This window comes from Eptesicus fuscus, chromosome 18 (genome assembly GCF_027574615.1).
Source record: "Eptesicus fuscus isolate TK198812 chromosome 18, DD_ASM_mEF_20220401, whole genome shotgun sequence".
Classification (NCBI taxonomy): Eukaryota; Metazoa; Chordata; class Mammalia; order Chiroptera; family Vespertilionidae; genus Eptesicus; species Eptesicus fuscus.
Window position 1 is genome coordinate 6106594 of NC_072490.1, and position 23579 is coordinate 6130172.

Below are 23579 nucleotides of genomic sequence, written 5' to 3' on the forward strand. Positions count from 1 at the left end.
TCCTTCTTTTGCTGGAGCCCCTGGGGCACAACCAAATGTGGTGGGCGCCAGGACAGATACTTCAAATTCCTTCATTATCATGTTAATTGTTCCTGTACCCACCTAGGTATGTGTCCATCATTTTACTTTTTATCCAATCCCAGGGGTTTCCCACCGTTTGACTTTAACCCACCTCCTTAATCCGTCACCAATGAATTTCATGTAGCCGACCTATGTCCCTCCTTTGATGGCAATGTATAAATACAGATGTAACCCACCATTTCCTCGGAGCATTATCTCAATTCATTGAGGTTCTGCTTCCCGGCATATGTCGACATTTTGGCTCAAATAAACTCACTAAAATTCTATACAGGTTTCAATGGTTTTTTCGTTAACACTCCTGGGAAGTCTTTCGAGAAGACTGAGGAATTTGGGATTGTGAGGCGGCCAGAGAATGGATTTTACAAAGGTGCGGAGATGTGACAAGCTCCTATCTGGAGAGAGAGCACCATACACGTATTGAAATGACCAATTTTACAGTCATTTGGGGTGATTTGATTGGTGCCCACCGAACCACTTGGCTGGGGTCTCCCCACCAAGGCAGGAATCCGTGGTGCCCGCAACATGCTGGACACCCAGTAAGTGTCCCATAAATACCTATAGAATGAACGAATGGGTGAATGGACGAATGACCCAGAGCTCCCCAGGTGTCAGGGCTGAGTCTCCCCCAACCCTCAAGAGCAAGGCCAGATGCCCCCTTGACTCCCGATAGTAATGTGTTTCCCTTGAGCAATGATTTCAACCTTTTGCATCTCAGGACACACATAATTACTAAAATTCTGGGGCATAACAAAAACTATATTATATTTTTTGCCCATCTGACAAAAGGTATATTGTCATAATTTTGATTCATTCACCCGGGCGGCTATTGCTGTGTTGACTGTTGTCTTTGGTCGTTTGTTTGTTGTTTTACAATCTAGTGAAAAGGAGGTCAGCGCCCCCTATTGAGTAGTCAGGTATTGCATGTCTTAAAAATTCCTATGGCACAGCAGTGTGCTTCCGGCGGCACGCGGTGGAAAATTGCTGCCCTAGGGAGTAGCACTGTTTCCCCAACCCCCAACCCCCAACTCGGGAGGTGGGATTGTGCCCCCCACCTTTCAAGGGCAGGGCCGGGGCACGCCCCAGACTCCAGAAGGCGGTATGGGTTTCCCACCTCTACCTCTGAGTGGACAGCCCAGCACTCCCCACAGTCCTATGGACAGGACTTTGCGTTCCCAAGAGATGGGGACACAACCCTTGTCTCCTTCCCACCAGCCTCGAGGGCAGGACGGCACGAACCCTTCAGAGCCCCAACTGGAAAGATATGACTCCACCGGATCCCAAAGAGCAAGGCCCGCTTTTCGTACAAACCCCGAAGGAGGATCAGCATCCCCCTCCCCCCACCCCCCGCCCCGCACCAGGACCCCGGGCACAGGTCGGTGGGCCTCCCCAGACCACTTAAAAGGCAGGCACCCAGTTTCCTCAACCTACCCCCAGGGTCCCCCGAGGGCAGGGGCGGGGCGCCCCCGCCTCCGCGCAGCTGCGGAGGCTCCCGATCGGAGGATAGGGCGGCGCTTCTCGGAAAGGGAAGCCCGCGGGGCGGGGCCGGGGAGCCGGGGCCGGAAAGGCAGGAGGAAGTGCGGGCCCGAGATCCGCCTCGGCTGTGCGGAGGCTGCAGGGCTGCCCGCCATGGCCGCAGCGGACCCGGGCGCGGGGTCCGCGCCCCTCGCGCCCTCCACGTCCTCCCTGCCCCTGGCCGCGCTCAACGTGCGGGTGCGGCGCCGCCTGTCGCTGTTCCTGAACGTGCGCACGCAGGTGGCGGCCGACTGGAGCGCGCTGGCCGAGGAGATGGGCTTCGAGTATCTGGAGATCCGGCAGCTGGAGACGCACGCCGACCCCACGGGCAAACTGCTGGACGCCTGGCAGGGCCGCCCCGGCGCCTCGGTGGGCGGGCTGCTCGGGCTGCTCGCCAAGCTGGGCCGCGACGACGTGCTGCTGGAGCTGGGGCCCAGCATCGGTGAGGACGCGCCGCGGCCGGGCTCCCCCGGGGGACCAGGGAGCTGCCCTTCACCGGCCTCAGCACACAGCCTCCTCCCCCCCCCCCCCCCCCGCGAGGCCCTCGTTTCCTGGGGGGTACGGGGTAGAGAGGGGACGCGGCCTGCAGAGGGCTGCAGAGGGAGAACCGTGTGGGACCAGTTCCCTCTTCCAAAGCCGAGGATGAGAGAGACCAGAGAAAGGAGGTGGAGGCCCGCAGAGAACGGAGGGAAACAGCTTAGGCGAAGGCTTTTGTGTAGGACCCGGGGTCAGCATCCGGGTCCTCTGGGGGGCGGGGTGGGGGGGGGGTCTGGGCTGCTTCAGGCAGAGCAACAGGGCAGGGGAGGGACTGAACTCTGCACACCTGAGTGCGGACAGTCTTGGACCCTTCAGGTCCCTAAGGGAATGCGCCGCCTCCTGCATAGGCACGGGGGTGGTTGTCCCTTGCTTGCTTGGAGCCTCTGCCCTCCCTGCGCATAACCGCGGTCTCCTGAGCCCGGCTTGCGTGCCCAGCCCCCTGTTCACATCGGCTGTGGGTTCTAGAAGAAACAGACCTTGGGTTCCATTCCCAGGAAAGGGTGTCAGGGCAAAAGGACAGAAAGATACAAACCCAACCTTGATGGCGTCCCAGATGGACACACCATTGGCATCCCTCTGGGATGGTCAGAGCCAGATGCGAGCTCAGCTTTCCGGAGCTGTCAGACCGCGGGTGACACCGGTGGCCTGGGGGAAACCTAGCGCACAACATGGCCAGGGTCGTGGGACGGGGTGGGTCCTGGCTGTGGGTGGTGGCCTGGGCACCCGCGGGGGAGCCTGCCCCACTCTCTCTCTTCCTGGCAGAGGAGGATTGCCAAAAGTACATTCTGAAGCAGCAGCAGGAGGAGTCGGAGAAGCCCTTACAGGTGGCCGCTGTGGACAGCAGCGTCCCCCGGACAGCAGAGCTGGCGGGCATCACCACGCTCGACGACCCCCTGGGTAAGGGCCCAGTACGTCTCCCCGGACCCAGGTGGGGCAGGGGGGCCATAGGACATTGGGGTGTGTAGAGCGTGACCGTTGAAAGCAGATGAACTGTGGCACTTTGGGCAAGTCACTTAATCTCCCTGAGCCTGGTTCTTCACCAAAGAAATGGGAAGAATAAGAAGAGTCCTGCCTCTGGGTGGGTGTGAAACTCCCATGAAATGATGTATATCTGTCTCACGGGGAACCCAGGGCAGGGGTGCTGGGGGGATGCTCATCTTTCCTCTCCTGGGGACAGCACTTCTTCTGAGTCGTGTCGTCACAGGGTTGGTGTGGGGTCCAGGACCAGGGTCACCTAGGCGGGGTGGGGGGTGCTCCTGGCTGGCCTTCTCCCCAGCCTTCCACAGAGCCCTGACCATTACCCTTATTCTCTGCACCCAGGGCAAATGCCGGAGCGCTTTGATGCCTTTATCTGCTACTGCTCCAGCGACATCCAGTTTGTACAAGAGATGATCCAGCAGCTGGAACAGACAAACTACCGGCTGAAGTTGTGTGTGTCCGACAGGGACGTCCTGCCTGGCACCTGTGTCTGGTCTATTGCCAGTGAGCTCATTGAGAAGAGGTTGGCTAGGTGGCCAGGGCGCGAGTGGGTGGGTGCACAAAGCCCCGCCCGGGGACCCGGAGGCTGGGGTTTTCCCAGCTGGGCCCTGTCTAGCCTGGGCACAGTGGGCTCCTCCCAAGGCCGTCCCTTGGGTTGCCACAGCGCCTCCACTCTTCCCTAGGTGCCGCCGGATGGTGGTAGTTGTCTCCGATGATTACCTGCAAAGCAAGGAATGTGACTTCCAGACTAAGTTTGCACTCAGCCTCTCTCCAGGTGAGCTCAGTCCTTCCCTTGCCACAGAAGAGTGGGTGGGTGGGGCTTCGGGATGCCAGCCTTCCTTCACCAAGGACCGTGGATGCCCTACCGAGGAACTCTGCACTCCTGAGTGCCTTTTGTGGGGGTGAATGTGTGCCAGGGATGCTTCGCTGAGGGAGGGCTGTTGTTAATCCCTGGTCTGGGGACTGGCCCCTCCCCACTGTGGGATGAGGGCCCTGGTGACAGCTCCGCGCCCCTTGGCTTGCAGGCGCCCATCAGAAGCGACTGATCCCCGTCAAGTACAAGGCAATGAAGAAAGAGTTCCCGAGCATCCTGCGGTTCATCACCGTCTGTGACTACACCAACCCCTGCACCAAGTCCTGGTTCTGGACTCGCCTTGCCAAAGCCCTGGCCCTGCCCTGAAGACTGCCCTGGTACCCGGGGTGTACGTGTGTCCGTCTGCCTGTACATGCACTTCTGCCCCTGCCTCCCCCTGCGATTGTAGGGGGATTCCTTGAGATGCCAGCTCCGCAGGCCCATCTGCAGCCACTGTACGCTCCTGGACATCACACCGCATGTCCTGCGTGGAACCAGCGGCTGCCAGGGGATGTGCCAGCTGGGACTAACGGGCGCCATCTCTGACCCATCCGCACACCTTAGACCTCAGTTTCTCCGCCTGGTAACTCAGTAGGGTGGGGAGAACAGGCAGTCACTATGTTCGAATCGCTGTGGGAAATGGTGGGGCCTTGTTCTGGGTCTCCTGGGGCAGCCAGATCTTGGCTGGGAGAGAGCTGGCTGCTGGGGCCATTTGCTGGTTACTGCCAGGGCAGTTGCTTCCACAATGGTGCCTACTCGTTGCCCGCCTCACACCCCACTTCCTCCTGCCTCACGGGGTAGATACGGGCCTAGCACAGAGATCCCGCCTTTGAGCCCGATTCCCCCGTGGGTTCACCTCTCTCTGCCTCTTGGATTCCTCGCAGCCTCTTGCCACCTTCAGTGTGACAAGTCCTCTGAGCGGTTAGGGCTGCTTTCACGTCAACCCATCGAGGCGCCTGTGGTCACACGCCCACCTCCGCCGGACCACCATGGTGGGAGGAGCAAGGAACCTTCCTCCCGGGGCCGCCCACAGAGAGCCTGCCCACCAGCCTTTTGTACCTTGATTGCCTTACGGAGTTGCTTGCGGGGACCAGTTTACAAACCATGGCCACCGAAGAGCCTCCTGCCCCAGAGCTTGTGGGCACATGGACATACACACATATACACACACATGCAAACACACACATCATTTCCCCCACTTCATTGAAACCAGCCTCTAAACAGGACCAAATATGCCAGTATTTACGCCCTCAGAGAAGCACAGAGCAGGGGAGAGAGCTGCTTGAACTCACGCAGCAAGCCAGCAGCAGACGGCTGTTTTCCTTCTCCCTCTCCAGGGACTTTGTACGTCAGTTAATCTTAAGCTCTCCTTTGGGGAGAAAATACCATGGTCTCAGGTCTCTGTCCCAGAGCAGATCCCAGGACCCTAAGTCTGATAGAAAATGCGTGTCTTTGTTCCACCTCCAGCATGGCTGGTGTGGGGTACCTTCCCTTGGGGTCTGGGGAGGGCCTGAGGGCCCCTCTCTGCACGATCATGATGAAGCACTTGGCTCCATGCACCTGTCCCCGCTTTGATACTGGGGAGTATTTTTTTAAAGATTTCCAGGAAGTAGTTCACACCTATTTTGTATGCGTTGCGAGAAGTTCAAAGAGAGCTGAGAAATGTCTGTGTCATTTCTCCTGTATCCTGGGTTTATAATAAAGAGTTTTCTATTTTGGGAACAGCAGGTTTCATTTGTGTCTGGAAGGCCTTTGGAAGCAGTAACCTGGGGTAAGGCTCTCCTGGGTAAGAGAAACTGGCCCCTTGGGTAGATTCCTGTGGGTTTGGCACGGGTTCCTGAAGGCTGGACCCCCTCCTCCTAGGTCCCAGGCCTCACGGGGGCTGCAGGCAGAACTAGGAACAGCAGTCTCGGCTCCAGACGCTGGGAGACTGCTTGCCTCCACCAGGTTGGCCTTCCCTGGATTGTGCCATGCTCCTGGGTCCTGGCCCAGCCAGTGGGTAGGGGCTGCTCTTCTGGGTTCTCCAAGGAGAGTCGGACAACGCCCCCTTCCAGCCACAGCTCTCGGGAGAAACTCGGTTGTCATCAATAGTGGTCATCCGTGGCATATCTACGTCACCCCTAAAGATGTTGCTCCAAGTAGAAGATCACTTTTTCACTGTTCACTCAAGAGCAGTTGGAAAATATACAGGAAAAAAATCACCCATAATCCTAATCCCAGAGATAACTCTAGTGATCTTTTCGAGTGCCCAGACATCAGCGGCCATAGCTTTTCTCTCGGTGAGTCAGGTTACCATGACTCCTGGATGCTGAAGGCTCCCCAGCCTTACTGTGCCCTCAGGGACTCCTAGGAAGGCCCCAAGTGTTCAGGGCAGCTCTGGGCTAGGACCTTCTCCAGTGTTCCCTAGGGAGCAGAGCCACAGTGTGGTCCTGGCGGTGCCCCCAGGATTTACCTTGTGCCATTCGTGGTGGGGGGAGACAGTCTTTAGGTGGTGGTGGGGGGCAGCTGGTCGATGTTTCTCTCTCATCGATGTTTCCAACTCTCTATCCCTCTCTCTTCCTCTCTGTAAAAAATCAATAAAATATATTTTTTTTAAAAAAGACATTCTCAGAATTAGAAAAACTACTGAGAATTTATCAACAGTAGACCTACCCTTAAAAAATAGCTAAAGGAAAATTTTGAAACAGAATATAAATGATTTTTAAAAGAATCTTGAAAAACATCAAGAAGGAAGAACAAGAGAGTAAAATATAAGTTAATACAATACGCTTTACTTCTCTTGAGTTTTCTAAATTATGTCTGTTGATTTAAGCACAAGATCCGTGGTTGTGTGCAGGATAGATTAGGGAAGTTGATAAGCACAGTGGTAGTTTCTGCTTCCAGCAATTGCGCAAAGGAAACCGAGAAATGAAGTGACTGCTGCCTGCGAGGAGGAACTCTGCAGTCCCCACGATTTCCTCTTTCCCCAAAAGATCAAAGCCCATGAGGTCCAGTTCAGTGTCCCTCAGATATTTTATGTAGATAACAATATTTAATATAGTCATAATTTTTTTTTAAAGATACTGTAGTCATAAATATGGGAGAGGGAAGGGACTTAAAGGGAAGAAAGATTTCTATACTAAAACTGGTAATGTCGAGACAAGCAACACTAGATAAGTTATATAGAAACAATGTTATACCTAGAGCACCTACTAAATATCTGTAGATAAACTCTCCAAACATTATAGGTAAATCAAAATGAAATTCTACGTGAAATTACCAAAATTATAGAATGGAGAATAGACTAGTGATTGTCAGGAGTTAGGGATGGTGGAGGGGGGCCGGGTTGTGGGGTGTATTATAAAGAGATAGGGGAGGGAGATCTTTAAGGTGTTATAATAGTTCTGCATCTCTATTGTAGTGGTGGTTAGATCTACACAGGTTATAAAAATGGCAAAGAACTGTACAGACACCTTGTACCAATGTCAAGTTCCTGGTTTTGATAATGTACTATAGTTACAGAAGATATATCCATGTGGGAAATGTCCCATCATTATGCCTGCAACTTCCTGTGAATAATTATCTCAAGACTAGAGGCCCAGTGCATGACATTTGTGCACTGAGGGGGGTGGGGTGGGTCTCTCAGCCGGGCCTGCACCCTTTCGCAGTCTGGGAGCCCTCGGGGGATGTCCAACTGACAGCTTAGGCCCACTCCTGCTCCAGCGAGCCGTGAGCCCAGTTTCTGGCTGAGTGGTGCTCCCCCTATGGGAGTGCACTGATTACCAGGGGGCAGCTCCTGCATTGAGCATCTGCCCCCTAGTGGTCAGTGTGCATCATAGTGACTGGTCGTTCCATCATTTGGTCAATTTGCATATTACCCTTTTATTGTATAGGATAATATGTTTTTAAAGAATTTAACATAAAAATGAAGTAAAAACCAGAGCCCCTGGGTGCTTATGCAATGGTTAAAGCTTAATTTTCCAATTTATCCCCCCAGTTTTATTGAGATATAATTAACACGCAACACTATATAAGTTTAAGCTGTAGAGCATAATGACTTTACTTACACTAGTGGTAATTATTTTACAATTATTAATTGTAAAATAATTACCACTAGTTAACATCCATCATCTCATACAGATACAAAAAAAAAAAAGAGAGAAGAAAAAATAATTGTTTTTCCCTAATGAGAACTCTTAGGATCTCCTCTCGTAACAACTTTCAAATACATCATGCAACAGGGTTAATGATAGTCATAGTGTTGTACATTACATCCCCAATACTTATTTATCTCATAACTGAAAGTTTGTACCTTCTAACCACATTCATTCAATCTCTCCACTTCTCACCCACATCTCTTTTTCTGAGTTTTATTTTTGTTTGTTTAGATTCCACATATAAGTGAGATCATTCTATGTCTGACTTATTTCACTTAGCATAATGTTTTCAAGGTCTATACAATTGGCAGGATTGCCTTTTTTTTTTTTTTAGGATTGCCTTTTTTAATGGCTGAATAATATTCCATTGTATAAACAGCTGGCCCTCCACATCTGTGGGTTCCTCATCTTCGAATTCAACCGCAGATCAAAAAAATACAATTACAAATGTTACACTGTTGCTGACATGTGCTATGTAGTTAGGCCTACAATGGTTGTGTCAGGACTAAATATGTACAGTCTTTCTTTTCTTGTCATTATTCCCAAACAATATAGTACGTATAACAACTATTTACAGAGCATTTGCATTGCATTAGGTATAATAAGTAATCTAGAGGTGATTTAAAATATATGATAGGTGTAGGTTATATGCAAATGCTATGCCATGTTATATAAGGGACTTGAACATCTGGATTTTGTATCCATCTGTATTTGTGTGTGTGTGTGTGTGTGTGTGTGTGTGTGTCATCTGTGTCCTGGAACCCATCCCCTGTGGATACTGAGGGATGACTCTATATATCACAGCTTTTTTATCCATACATCTATTACTGAGTAATTAAGTTGTTTCCATGTTTCCACGCTTTGGCTATTGTAAATAATGCTGTGATGAACATGGAGGATATCTCTTTGACATAGTGTTTCCATTTCCGTTGGATATACACCCACACGTGGAACTGGATCACATGGTAGTTCTCTTTGTAATTTTTTGAGGAGCCTCCATACTGTTTTCCATAGTGGCTGTACCAGTTTACAGGCCCCTAACAGTGCACAGGTTTGCCCTGTTTTCCACATTCTGGCCAGAATTTAGCTACCATCTTGTTTTTAAAAAAGAATAATTTTTATTATAAAAATGATCATGGATAACATATTTGTGCAATAGAAAAGTCTATGTGTTTTTAACCACCATTTCATTTTGTTATGTTTTTTTGAGGGCCAGTGTTTTATTGGTCCAGGTCAAAAGCGGAATATAAACATAAACTAAGCAGAGCTCTGCCCTCATGGAACTTAAAGCCCAGTTGGAAAATAAAGGAACAAACGCAGAAATCTGAATACCTCAGGAATCAGGCAACATAGCCCTCCACAGCAGATACGCTGGCTTGCACCAAAGGCAGGGTGTCCTATGTGAGTAAGTCCTGTAGACAGGCCCCTGTGGGCCAGAGGTCCTGAGCGGCCTCTGAAGGCAGTTAGCCTGGAGGTGGGCTTTGAACTGTCCCTCGTAGAGTAGGGACTATGAGACAAAGAAGGAGACTCGGCAGTAAAGGGATAAGTTAGACAGATAGGGAAAGTGAGGGGCACATCTGAGGGCTGGGAGACTGGTAGGACGGGACCCTCCAGGAAAGCAGGCTGCCAGCGGGTCCAGGTGTCTGGGCATGGAAGGACCGGTAAAACCAGGCTGTGGACAAGATTAGTTTAGCGATGATGTGCAGATAGGTTAGGGAAGTTGATAAGCACAGTGATAATTTCTGCTTCAGGCAATTGCATAAACAAGACTGAGAAATGAAGGGACTGCTGGCTGGCTGGAGGAACTCTGGGATTCCTAAATTTCTCCTTTTCTCAGATCCGACTTCACCAGGCCCATGGCAGGGCCCCCCTCCTAAGCACTCATGCATCAGTTCCACCTGCAGTTACCTCCCCCTGGGGTCCGGAAGGAGGGCCAAGTCCAAGAACCCAGCAGGTGAGTGTCATGTGGTCTTCGCTATATTAGGCTCTTCTGACTGAGTATCCAGATGTGGAAAAAGTGCTTTCAGAATATCAGCCTCATTCACCTCAGGAGTTACCTTCTTCCAGAGCAGCACTGAGCAGCAGAAATGTGAACCACATATGTATTTATTCAATTTTATTGTTTTAATCCTCATCTGAGGATATTATTCCATTGATTTTTTTTTTTAGAGAGAGTGGAAAGGAGGGGTACATGCAGGGATGGAGCCTGCAACTGAGGTACATGCCCTTGATTGGAACTGAACCCGGGACCCTTCAGTCTGATGGCGACGCTCTATCCACTGAGCCAAACCGGCTAGGGCCCTACATATTTTTTAAGTTTGTAGCAGCCATGTTGAAAAAGTAAAAACACGGGACTCTTTCCCCCTCCCCACGTGGGAGTCTGTGCTGTGAGATTCTTTCCTCTTCCCCACGTGGGAGTCTGTACTTGCTCTTCAATAAATTCCACCTTTGCTATACAAAGAAGAAAGAAGAAAGAAAGAAAGAAAGAAAGAAAGGAAGGAAGGAAAGAAAGGAAGGAAGAAAGAAAGAAAGAAAGGAAGAAAGGAAGGAAGAAAGAAAGGAGGAAAGAAAGGAAGAAAGAAAGAAGGAAAGAAGGAAGAAAGAAAAAGAAAAGAAGTAAAAACGGGTGAAATTATTTTTAGTATATTTTATTTAACCCAATGTATCTAAAATGCAGTTTCAACATGTAATCTATATAAAAACAATTGATGAGATGTTAATTTTTTTCATATTAAGTCTTCATAATTCAGAATGTGTTTTACACTTACAGCACATCTCAATTTAGGCTAGTGTTCAATAGCTACAGGGGGCTAGTGGCTCCTGCATGGGGCTATGAAGCTATAGGAGCTGGTTACTCAAAGTGTGGTCCCTGGACCAGTAGGATTGACCTCACCTGCTAGAATAAGGACTCTCAGGCCCCACTTCAGACCTAATTAATCAGATTCTGCACGCTAATAGGATTCCCAGGTGATTCGTTGATACAGAACGATAGAACAGCTCTGCCCCATACATTTGGTAAGACAGATATGGGGTATGGCTATGACTTGGAGCTATTGGGGGCTCTTTTCCAGACCACCAAGATAAAGTGAGTATTGCAATAAAGCAAGTCATAATCTTTTTGAGCATCTTCCCTCAATTTGTTAAAAACTCAACATCTGTGAAGCACACTAAAGAGAAGTTCAATAAAACCAGGTATGCCTGTACATGGGGTTTTGGCTACCTAACATCAACATTTCTCCTCCTAATCCAGGTTCCATGCCAGGATTTCCCTCAGCCCTGCTCCAGACTCAGATCTAAATAAGCAGCACCCGCCTTGATGCTGAACACTACGATTGGTTCAGGCATGACATGTGACCCAATCTTAGTTAAGGAGACCCTTGAAATCTGTTGATAGATTCCATTGTGCTTAAATGAAAAAGGCTGTTTAAGGTCAGGACCCACCTTGGAGCATTATGGGAAAGCCTGCCAGTATGCCAAAACTTGTGACTGGAGGAAAAAACAGATTCTGATGACCTCATTTGAGTCCCTGCTTCAAGCCTTACAGCTTGACTTTTCAGTCACGTGAACCAGTAAGTTCCCTTTTGTTTAAACTAGTTCGGCTTGTGCCCGGTGGGCAGGGCTCAGTGGCAGAGCGTGGACCTCTGAACCTGGAGGTCGTGGTTCGATTCCAGGTCAGATCAGAGCACATGATTGGGGGCTCCACCCCTAGTAGGGGGCATGCAGAAGGCAGCCAATCAGTGATTCTCCCTCATCACTGATGTTTCTATCTCTTCTCCTTCTCTGAAAAACAAAAAACAAAAACAAAACAAAGCTATTTTCAGCTGTAGGCTAATGAGCTACTATACTACTCTTGTATCCAAAGTCACTGCCTCACTGTGTCTCCTTCAACATTCTACCTGTGCTCTCCAGGAGAACACAGGAGATCAGTTAGTGCAGGAAAAGGAAGCACAGACTTCTCTTACTGACGGATGTCCACATGACCAGCCACAAGGGGTTAACTGTCAGTAGGGAAGGCACATCTCCAGTGGGCAGCACTCTGCTGTTCTCTTTAAGGTGCAGATCGAACTTGACTCGTGGGCAGTGGCTAACAGGATGGCCAACTGGTTAAGAATTTGGAAAGAGCCCTGGCCGGTTTGGCTCAGTGGGTGGAGCGTCGGCCTGCGGACTGGGGGATCCCGGGTTCGATTCCGATTCCGGCGGGGGGCACGTACCTGGGTTGTGGGCTAGATCCCCCACAGTGAGGGGCGTGCGGGAGGCGGCCGATCAATGATTCTGTCTCATCATTGATGTTTCTCTCTCTCCCTTTCTCTCTGAAGTCAATGGAAATGTATTTTGGGGGGAGGGGGAAAGGAATTTGGAAAGAAAAGGATTAGACGATTAGTGACAAGGAAGTCTTGCGGAATGAGGGCCTTCTTGCAATACATAGAGTATAAACATGTTCTTGTCCCACATAATACTCATCCAAGGGCTCTGTTGTAGATGAGATGCTCAACAATCAGGAGACAAGGTGACCCAACCTGGGGACATCGACTGGTCTCTTCCTCAGGTACTCTGGTGCTTGGTCAATAGACCCATTTACACAGTGGCCATGATGACAGGTAAGGAACTTATGTGTGGGCTCAACTACACAGAGTCGCCCTCATCAAGTGGATCTGGCTCCTGCCACCATTTTCTTTGTGGGAGAAGGTTTTAACTACAAAATAAAAATTCTTAATAGATATAAGTCAATGCAGGTTGTCTATTTCTTTTTAAATAGCTTTAATAATTTGTGTTTCAAGAAATCTTTCCATTTCATCTAAATTGTTAAATTTATTGGCATTAAATTGTTTATAATATTCTCATATTATCCCTTTAATATCTGTAAAAACTGTAAGTCACCTCTCTCACTCCTGATACAGGTAATTTATGTCTTCTCTCCTTTTTTCATGATGGGTCAAACTGTAGAGATTTTTCTCAAAGAATCAGTTCTTGATTTCATTGAGTTTCTCTATTGTTTTTTGTTTACTATTGTATTGATTTTCACTCTGGTAATTATTATTTCTTCTGTTTACGTCGAGTTCAAATTACGTTTTTTCTATTTCTCTTTTTTAATTTATATTTTTATTGATTTCAGAGAGGAAGGGAGAGGGAAAGAGAGATAGAAATATCAATAATGAAAAAGAATAATTGATTGGCTGCCTCCTGCATGCCCCTCACTGGGGAATGAGCTTGAAACCTGAGCATGTGCCCTGACCAGGAATCGAACCATGACCTCCTGGTTTATAGGTCGATGCTCAACCGCTGGGCTATGCCGGCTGGGCCTTTTTTTCTATTTCTTAATATGGAAGCTGAGGCTATTGACTTGTGATTGTTCTAAAGGGCTGGCTATAACTGGACGCATTATGTGCCCGCCCTCCCTATAGTTTAAAACACAAGAAGGGCTGGGGCAGGGATGCACATTAACTCACCCAACACTCAGAGGTGCAAAGACAACGTAGCTTGTTTTCTATAACCTAATCTTGCCCATGAGCCCCCACCCTGTTGAGTGGGATGGGGAGATTCAGGCTTGCCAGTAAACGATATATTAGATTCTTTGGGTTCAAACAGCATCTTTGGGGTAACTTGGTCTCTCTTAAGTAAATGCTACTTCTCAGACTTCTTCCCCTTTCATCTTTTTTAAAAAATTTTTTCTTTATTGATTAAGGTATTACATATGTGTTCTTATCCCCACATTGCCCCCCATCCCACTCCTGTTCATGCCCTCACCCCCCTGGTGTCTGGGTCCATTGGTTAGGCTTATATGCATGCATACAAGTCCTTTGGTTGATCTCTCTCCCTTCACCCCCACCCTCCCCTTCCTTTCCTCTGAGGTTTGAGCATCTGCTCGATGCTTCTCTGTCTCTGGATCTGTTTTTGTTTATCAGTTTATGTTGTTCATTATAATCCACAAATGAGTGAGATCATGTGATATTTATCTTTCTCTGACTGACTTATTACGCTTAGCATAATGCTCTCCAGCGCCATCCAAGCTGTTGCAAATGGTAGGAGTTCCTTCCTTTTTACTGCAACATAGTATTCTATTGTGTAGAAGTACCACAGTTTTTTAATCCACTCATCTGCTGATGGGCACTTAGGCTGTTTCCAAATCTTAGCTATCGTAAATTGTGCTGCTATGAACATAGGGGTGCATATATCCTTTCTGATGGTGTTTCTAGTTTCTTGGGATATATTCCTAGAAGTGGGATCACTGGGTCAAATGGGAGTTCCATTTTTAGTCTTTTGAGGAAATTCCATACTGTTCTCCACAGGGGCTGCACCAGTCTGCATTCCCACCAGCAGTGAACGAGGGTTCCTTTTTCTCCGCATCCTTGCCAGCACTTGTCATTTGTTGATTTGTTGATAATAGCCATTCTGACAGGTGTGAGATGGTACCTCACTGTCGTTTTGATTTGCATCTCTCAGATGATTAGTGACTTTGAGCATGTTTTCATATGTCTCTTGGCCTTCCTTATGTCCTCTTTCGAAAAGTATCTATTTAGGTCCGTTGCCCATTTTTTTATTGGGTTGTTGATCTTTCTTTTGTTAAGTTGTATGAGTTCCCTGTAAATGTTGGAGATTAAACCTTTATCGGAGATAACATTGGCAAATATGTTCTCCCATGAAGTGGGCTTTCTTGTTGTTTTGTTGATGGTTTCTTTTGCTGTGCAGAAGCTCTTTATTTTGATGTAGTCCCATTTGTTTATTTTCTCTTTAGTTTCCATTGCCCTAGGAGCTGTATCTGTGAAGATATTGCTTTGGCATATGTCTGAGATTTTGCTGCCTGTGGATTCCTCTAATATTTTTATGGTTTCCCGTCTTACGTTTAAGTCCTTTATCCATTTAGAGTTTATTTTTGTGTATGGTGTAAGTTGATGGTCTAGTTTCATTTTTTTTTTTTTGCATATATCTGTCCAATTTTCTCAACACCATTTATTGAAGAGACTGTCTTGACTCCATTGTATGCTCTTGCCTCCTTTGTCAAATATTAATTGAGCGTAGTGGTTTGGGTCGATTTCTGGGTTCTCTATTCTATTCCATTGGTCTATATCCCCTTTCATCTTTTCAAGATGGTGTCTGGGAGTGAGGCACCCAGGAGAGGAGAGGCTCACATATGACTTTGTGATAGAGATAAGGACCCCTGTGCGCAGGTCCTTGAAATGCCTGGCCTGATTTCTGAGTTCTTATAATTACCTGTTGAGATGCAAGGCCCTCATTTGGCCTTTGGAGTGTAATGCCAGCACCCAGAGCCGAAGTCTGTCGTCCTAACCATTTGCCACCAAGTCCTACTTCTGCAGCCTTTTCATTCCAGCTCTCTGTACAAGCCTTGTCAATACCACCTCATGCCTTCATGGGGCACGTGCAAGCTTTCATTCTCCTGAAGACCAAGTATAGGCTGTTAGGGACTGGACATGGAATCCTGGTGTTTATGGGCCTAGACTCTGCCCTCCATCATTTCTACATTATTGTTCCTACAGTATGTTGGACATGATGGAAAGCCAAGTGCAAGTCTTCTCCAAGTGACTTTCAGCCTCCCCCAAGTCATCCCCGGGGAAGCAGTCAACAAGCTCCGATGTCCTTTGGTTCTTCATAGCTTCCATATCTGTCTTGGATTTTCTATAGCTTTCCCCTGCCAAGATTTGGATGGGTTGGGAAGATGGATAGGAGAGGTCCTTGGCACTCCAAATTTGTTTCCTTCCTACCTGCCTCCTTCCAAATTTGCTATCCATTGGGCCTGGTTAACACATTGTACACACATATGCACGCACGTTAACAGGTGAAATTACCCTCCTGCACACTCAGAAAACAAAGGTTTTTTTTTCCCCAGCTGCAACGTAATCTGTACAGCTTTACTTTCTGAAGACCGACTCGGTGCTTGTGCAATAGGCAGTTAGTTCCTCATGGTTTCCTGCTTTGAGGCTGTGTCCCAGGCATAGTGGGTGCATGAGAAGACCCATTATAGTACTACTCTTTAGTAGCTACCACAAAGATGCCACATCTTTCAAATTATTTTCCTCTCTGGGGTTTGAGTGGGTTAAATTCTTGGGCAGGCCATTCTGTAGGATTCTTTTATGTGATTCTATGAAAGGAGTTAATGTGGACTTTATTATCCTCATGTCCAACTAGATGCTCTGTGGGAGGATGGAATGGGAAAATGAGGGGTGTTTTGGGTTAGCATCGTGGTCGGCAAACTGCGGCTCGCGAGCCACATGTGGCTCTTTGGCCCCTTGAGTGTGGCTCTTCCACAAAATACCATGGCCTGGGTGAGTCTATTTTGAAGAAGTGGTGTTAGAAGAAGTTTAAGTTTAAAAAACTTGGCTCTCAAAAGAAATTTCAATCGTTGTCCTGTTGATATTTGGCTCTGTTGACTAATGAGTTTGCTGACCACTGGGTTAGCATTGACCCAAAGACAAAGTTACTTTCAAAAGACTGAGCCAGAAGAATGTGCTAATAGTAGAATAACACCTTCTCTGACTGGGGTTGGGGTAGCCATAACGTAGACTCTGCTGTCGGGTCACAGAGAGGCCTCCCTCTGCTATGCACCAGGGAAGTAACACCGATTCTGGAACCTGGTCCCTGTGGAAAATAGTTTCCCCTTAGACAGACTGCTCACAGCTGTGCACGTGGAGAATCATTCATAAATGTCTGTGCACTGCATTTCATAGGGCATTTGATTGTCCTCATTTCTTGGTGTTCTGAAATTTCCAACTCAATGGCTCTCTAATTTTGGCAGTCAAGGGCCTCTCTAATTATGGTAGACCTGAAACCCAAATTCACTTGATCATGTTGGGTGCTAATGGCAAACAAGGCTTCACAATCCGCTGAGCATCAAAGAGAACTCCTTCATTTCCTTAATCAGCTTTTACAGTAAGAAATTCAGCAGTGCTACTAGTCAGCCGTGGTCTGATGTGAACCGTATTATGCAGATGGTGGTTGAAACCTGCTTTTCCTGAATAAACAGACCTGAGTCAGACACATGGCAAGCACTGCTGCTTAACCTCCATTCCCATAATGCTTTAGGAATGCTCTGTTCCACCAACTAATAAATAACAGCTGTCCCTTACTGAACACTTACCACAAGCCAGGTACTGTGCTAAGCATTTCCAGGAATTTCTGGAGGCAAGTTTCTCTCTCTCTCTCTTTTTTAAATTGATTTGAGAGAAAGGGAGAGAGAGCAATAATGTGAGAGAGAATCATTGATTGGTTGCCTCCCACATGAACCCGAGCAGGGATCAAACCCGTGACCTGGGTATGTGCCCTGACTGGGAATCGAACCTGCTACCTTTTGGTGCATGGGACGACACTCCAACCAACTGAGCCACCTGGCCAGGGCATCTTTTTTTTTTTTTGAGGCAAGTTTCTTAACCTTTCTGAGTTTGTTTCTTCATCTGTAAAACTGGCATAAAAACCTCACAAGGCCATTTTACTGACTACATGAGGATTTTGTTTTGTTTTGTTTGTGTTAATCCTCACCAGAAGATAGTTTTTCAATGGAATTTTTGGGGAGAGTGGAAGGGAGGGGGGTGGGAGAGAGAAAGAGAGGAAGAGAGAGATATATTGATGAGATTGAGACACATGGATTGACTGCCTCCTACACTCACCCCAACTGGGGCTGGGGAACGAGTCTGAAACCCAGGTATATGCCCTTGACCAGGAATCGAAACCTGAGACCCTTGAGTAAGTGGTCCGACACTCTGACCACTGAGCACCACTGGCCAAGTGCTACATGAGGTATTTATATTAGCACATTGCCTGGCCCACTTTAGGCACTTATATCTGCTGTGAAGATTTTATTGGGCTTTTAATCTGAATTTACATTATGAAACTAGGTATCAAATTCCATGCTGTCCAAATTGATTCAGTTCAGAGTGAGTTAAGAGAGTGAGGGATACCAAGTTATCAGAAGATAAATAGGAATATTTAGTTCCTGAGCGTACTAGTGAGATAGCTGTTGTCTTTGAGTGTTTTTATGAATTACACTCATGCCTCAGAGACTCTGATACCCCTGCCTAAGGTTGAGAATTAAATGGTGTACACATTTTTGCAAATTTTCCTAAAAAGTAGAGAAATGCAGCTCCTCATAAATTTTTGACCATCATCATGCTGGCAAGGTTTATGGTGGGCAGAAAAATACCAAACCCCAAACTCCACAAAAATCCTTTACTCCCTTCCTAGTGATAGGGTACACCCCTGGCCTCATGGTCACCCACAGCCTAATTTGAAATGCAGAATATTCACAGAAAGAGAAGACGGTGGGTACATGGCAGCACAGGCTACATGCCCAGAAATGAGGCGGTAAGTGTACATGACTTCCCTCGGGGCTGGAACAATCTCAGAAAAAGCATTCAAAGGAGGGGGAGGGGAGGGTGACCCGTCAGCTGGACCCGGCAGAGCCAGTAAGACCTGGGCAGGTGGAGCAGAAGAGACAAGGCATTCCTGGAAGGAGGACGGGCCTGAACAGTGGGGCAGGGGGAGGCGCAGTGAAACCAGGTGGAAGAGAGCGTTGAAGTCCCCTCAGTTTGAAAGAAGGGAAGTAAAAACCTCATTTATTGCCTGATTTATGAGAAACCAAAATTTAAATTATGAAATACACTTTAACAGAGCACACAAACATATATGGATAGTTGAGCACTTATGTACCCATCATCAGGTGGAAAACTGGAATATTACCTGAATCTTGTAAGTCTTCCTTGTGTCCTACCCTAGTTGCATCCCTCTCCTTTCCCCTAGAGCTAGCTGCCAAACTAAATTTCTTTGTTTCCTTGCTCTTCTTAAGTTTTTAAAACAGAAAAGTTCAATTGTGACCACTTTTGACCTTTTTGTGAATGCAATCATACTGTATGCATTCTGTTACTTTGGTTCAGTGAACCTGAAGCTACTCTCTGCTTCAAAACAGCTTGATGCTGAGACTCTAGCATTGTTTTGAGGTTGAGCTGAGTTATTTTATCTAATTGTAGTAAGTACATTTCCCCTGTTGTTTAGTTTCCATTGTATGAATATTTTTACATTGTGTTTGGGTGATTTCCTTTGTTTAGCTATCACTGAACATGCTGATAGAGGCATTCTTGTATCTGTTACTTGGAATATATGAACGAGAGTTTGTTTAGGGTATACATGAAGGAGTGGGAGTGCCCGGCTATAGGGGAAGCACAGGTCCTGTTTTCTAGGTAATACCAACATGTGTTCCAAAGAGGTTGCACCAGTTGACATCCCAACTAGCAGAGGACCACAGTTTTTGTTGTTCTTCATCTTGGCCAACACTTAGTATTCTCTGGCTTTTGCATTTTGCTCTATCTGGTGAGAGTAAAATGGCATTACATTTTAGTTTGAATTTGCATTTACTTGATTATTAATGCAGCTCGAGTTTACGTTTATGGGCCCCCAAAATATTTTTTTAATATATTTTATTTTTTACAGAGAGGAAGGGAGAGGGAGAGGGATAGTTAGAAACATCGATGAGAGAGAAACATTGATCAGCTGCCTCCTGCACACCTCCTCCTGGGGATGTGCCCGCAACCAAGGTACATGCCCTTGACCGGAATCAAACCTGGGACCTTTCAGTCTGCAGGCTGATGTTCTATCCACTGAGCCAAACTGGTTAGGACCCCCAAGAGCCCCCAAAATATTTTTATGGAATTGATCTTATTGAATTGCTTTAAGGAATTCTCATTGTTAGTGTTATACAGTATTGGACTACTTTCTCCTTATATTTCAAACAATACACATAAAGCAAATCTGTACTACAATTCCATGGGTCTCCCAGACCTGTTTTACAAATTTACATATATGTATGTTATAGACTAACTAGAGGCCTGGTGCATGAAAGTCGTGTACGTGTAGGGTCCATAGGCCTGGCCTGCGATCAGGGCTGATCGGGGCCTTCCTTTGTTCTGAGCCGCCCCCAGGTGGTCAGCGCACATCATAGTAAGTGATCAAACTCCTGGTCGAATTCCTGAGGGGACACTTTGCATATTAGCCTTTTATATATATAGATATTTATGTCTCCCACAAATTCATGTATTGAAATTCTAACCCTCATCCCCCAATGTGATATTGGTAGATGGGGCTTTGGGAGGTAATTAGGTCATAAGGGTGGAGCCCTCATGAATGGGATTAGTACTCTTATCTGCAGAAACACAGAGCCTACTCCAGCCCTCTGCCATATGAGAATGCAATGAGAAAACAATTGTCTACAAACCAGATCTGCCAGCAGCTAGATATTTAGACTTCCCAGACTTCAGAACTGTGAGAAAAAAAAAATGTTTGTGGTTTAAGCCACCCAGTCTATGGTAATTTGTTATGATAGCCAAAATAATGCAGAAAATCTAATTTATCTACAACTGGCTTGTTTACCTTAATTGCTTGCTCACTTAGCTTGAGCTCATCAAGTTGGCCTGGTGCCAATCTGGGTGAACCTGAAGCTACTCTCTGCTTCAAAACAGCTTTATGCTGAGACTCTATTTTCTGCACTTTCCTACAATAACTTGTGCACCCACCAGTTTCTTATAGGCTCTGAGCATCTGTCACTTTGGACATTCATTTCCTGGGCCTCAAGGTATCAGCATTTCACCAGGCCCCCAGACTCCTAACTTGTTCACATCTCCTCTACTTTCACACTCCATCTATCCTATATAATAAAGAGGTAATATGCAAATTGACAATCACTCCAATGCACAAGATGGCCAACCCCATGTGGTCAAAGATGGCCACCCCATGTGGACACAAGATGGCCACCACAAGATGGCCGGCAGGGAGGGCAGTTATGGGTGATCAGGCCAGCAGGGGAGGGCAGTTGGGGGGGACCAGGCCTGCAGGGGAGGGCAGTTGGGGGGAACCAGGTCTGCAGGAGAGGGCAGTCGGGGGGGACCAGGCCTGCAGGGGAGGGCAGTTAGGGGTGACCGGGCCTTCAGGGGCGGACAGTTGGGGGGACCCAGGCCTGCAGGGGAGGGCAGTTGGGGGGAACCAGGCCTGCAGGGGAGGGCAGTTAGGGGTGACTGGGCCTTCAGGGGCGGACAGTTGGGGGGACCCAGGCCTGCAGGGAAGGGCAGTTGGGGGAGACCAGGGCTGCAGGGGAGGGCAGTTGAGGGGGAACCAGGCTGGCAGGAGAGCAGTTAGGTGTTGATAAGGCTGGCAGGGGAGTGGTTAGGGTGTGATCAGGCTGGCAGGCAGAAGCGGTTAGGGGCAATCAGGCAGGCAGGCAGGCAGGTGAGCAGTTGGGAGCCAGCAGTCCTGGATTGTGAGAGGGATCCCAGATTGGAGAGGGTGCAGGCTGGGCTGAGGGACACACACATCCCCCATGCACAAATTTTGTGCACCGGGCCTCTAGTTTAATCATATGTGCCTGGCACAAGGCGGGAAGCACGCCTACATGAGGCATGGGTGTTGTCCCTCTCATAACAAGAGATGACATTACACTCCATGTGACATGTGATAAGGGATAGATGAGGGGAACAGATTCTAGCAGTCTATCATGGTTCTGGCACTGACACGGAACTGCTGAGAAAATCAGCTTATGACAGAGACATACAATTTTGCTTTTCTTTATATTCAGGTTTCTCATAGGGTGCACATTAATTTCTAGACTTCAAAACCTCCATTGATGGAGCCTATAAGACTTGAACGATTACAGCTGTAATTACCACGTCAAGGCAACACTAGTCTTGAAATCAGTCCTTTTCCCCCGTACCCTGCCAGGTGCCAAAAGCAAAGCACAACACAGATAAGTTGCTTAAAGGCAACAAAGAAAGGGAAGCATGACTGTACTCTCTCCTGGTTTACACATTGTAGTAGATGCTGTCTATGCCGCTCATGTCTTTTGGGCCTCCTCTTCGGAAGTTTGCTCTCAGAGAGTTCTGGTACACGAGGAGGACTGCCTATGGCTCTGGCCTAAGTGCCTTCTCTGACTTTGGGAGTGTGCTTTCCCCAGCTGGGAGCCGGGCAGAGGTGCAGGAGCACTAACACGCTAAAGAGGGAGAAGAGTTGGTGGGCAAGTGCCTCAGCTTTCTTGCCTGTTAGTGGGGCAATTCTGACGTGTGTTCCGTTTCTCAGACAGTTCACAGCAGGACTGAGCCCACACAATAAGACCTCACTAATGTGCCCTTTAAGGACATCCCTTCCTCTCCTGTCTCACTCCTTCAGAGTGCCTCTTGGAGTCACCTCTTAAATCAACCATTGGTATCTCAATCCTGGTTCAGAGCCTGATTTTGGGAGGAACCTGAACTAAGACAAGGACTCCTTTGAAAATGTTCGGAAAAACAAGGTCCCTCTCCCAAGGAAAATAAACCTACTTAAAAAAAAACCTAGATAAGATTTGGTAGTGTTTGTTTTTTTAAATTCTCACCTGAGGATATTTTTTCATTGCTTTTGGGGAGGTTGGAGGGGGGAGGGGAGAGGGGGGAGAGAGAAAGAGAGAGAGAGAGAGATCAATGTGAGAGAGACCCATAGATTGATTGCCTCCCACACGTGTCCCTACTGCACCTGCAACCAAGGTATGTGCCCTTTGACTGGGAATCAAACCTGCGACCCTTTGGTGCATGGGCTGATGCTCTAACCACTGGGCGACCGGCCAGGGCAAGATTTGGGGGTATTTTAATATTAGGGCCAGGGTTCCAGAATCACCCTAACTTCTCTTTCCCCCCCTTTCCCAAAAGATTACTGCGGGAGCCATATACAAGGATCAGCAGCCTAACAAGAATGAGATTACTAATAATTTTGAAGCGTCTAAAACCCCTTTATACCCTGTTTAAAATTCTCTTTGTGTGGCTGGCTCCTTCTCCGTTTTTCTCCAAACTGCACATGACCGTAGAAAAGGTGTCAGTAGGAATGGCTGACACCTGTGTCTACAGCAAGTTTCTGCTATGCTTTCAGACTTGGCAACTCGGGCACCTTTGCTGTGACTGGAATCTTCCATCCTCTCAACTTCCACCTGTTGAAATCATGTTATCTTTGCAGGGTCTGGCACAGATGCCACCACCTCCAGAAAACGTTCTCCAATTACACCAACCAATCAGAAACCTGCCACCAGCTCCGTTCCCACAGTTCCTAGCGCTGGCTTCGGTTTCCGGTCAGCGACCTGCCCGCCACAGCAGAGCGCAGCGCCCAGGGCCTTGGGAAGGTCTTCCTTCAAGACTACAACTGGTCTGAAAGATGTTCGGCTAAGAACAGTTTTGCACCTAGCCCAATCCATGTTGATACCTTTTAAAATAGGTTTTTATTGACTTCAGAGAGGAAGGGAGCGGGAGAGATAGAAACATCAATGATGAGGAATCATTGATCGGCTGCATCTAGCCCGAAACCCGGACATGTGTCCAGGCCGGAACCGAGCCCTGACCTCCTGGTTCATAGGCCCACGCACAACCACTGAGCCACGCCAGCCTGGTGGTTGATACCTTCTTTTTCATTTTACCAAGCGCGTTTAATGTTCACCTTGTTAATTTCCCCAACGGGCCTAAGCGGTCAACCTGAGA

General features: G+C 47.7%; 1 protein-coding gene across 2 annotated transcripts; it reads left to right on the top strand.

The window, feature by feature from the left end:
* Positions 1–1632: 1632 nt before the first annotated feature.
* On the top strand, positions 1633–5683 carry MYD88 (MYD88 innate immune signal transduction adaptor). Of its 2 annotated transcripts, XM_008154904.3 has the most exons (5): positions 1633–2035; positions 2893–3027; positions 3451–3631; positions 3792–3883; positions 4134–5683. In XM_008154904.3, the coding sequence occupies exons 1-5, from the start codon at positions 1708–1710 to the stop codon at positions 4286–4288; spliced, it is 891 nt and encodes a 296-aa protein (XP_008153126.1). In that variant the 5' UTR covers positions 1633–1707; the 3' UTR covers positions 4289–5683. The 2 variants fall into 2 exon arrangements, with proteins under 2 accessions (XP_008153126.1, XP_054585813.1); XM_054729838.1 differs by lacking the exon at positions 4134–5683 and having other exon boundaries at positions 3451–3612; positions 3792–3877.
* The last annotated feature ends 17896 nt before the right edge of the window (positions 5684–23579 follow it).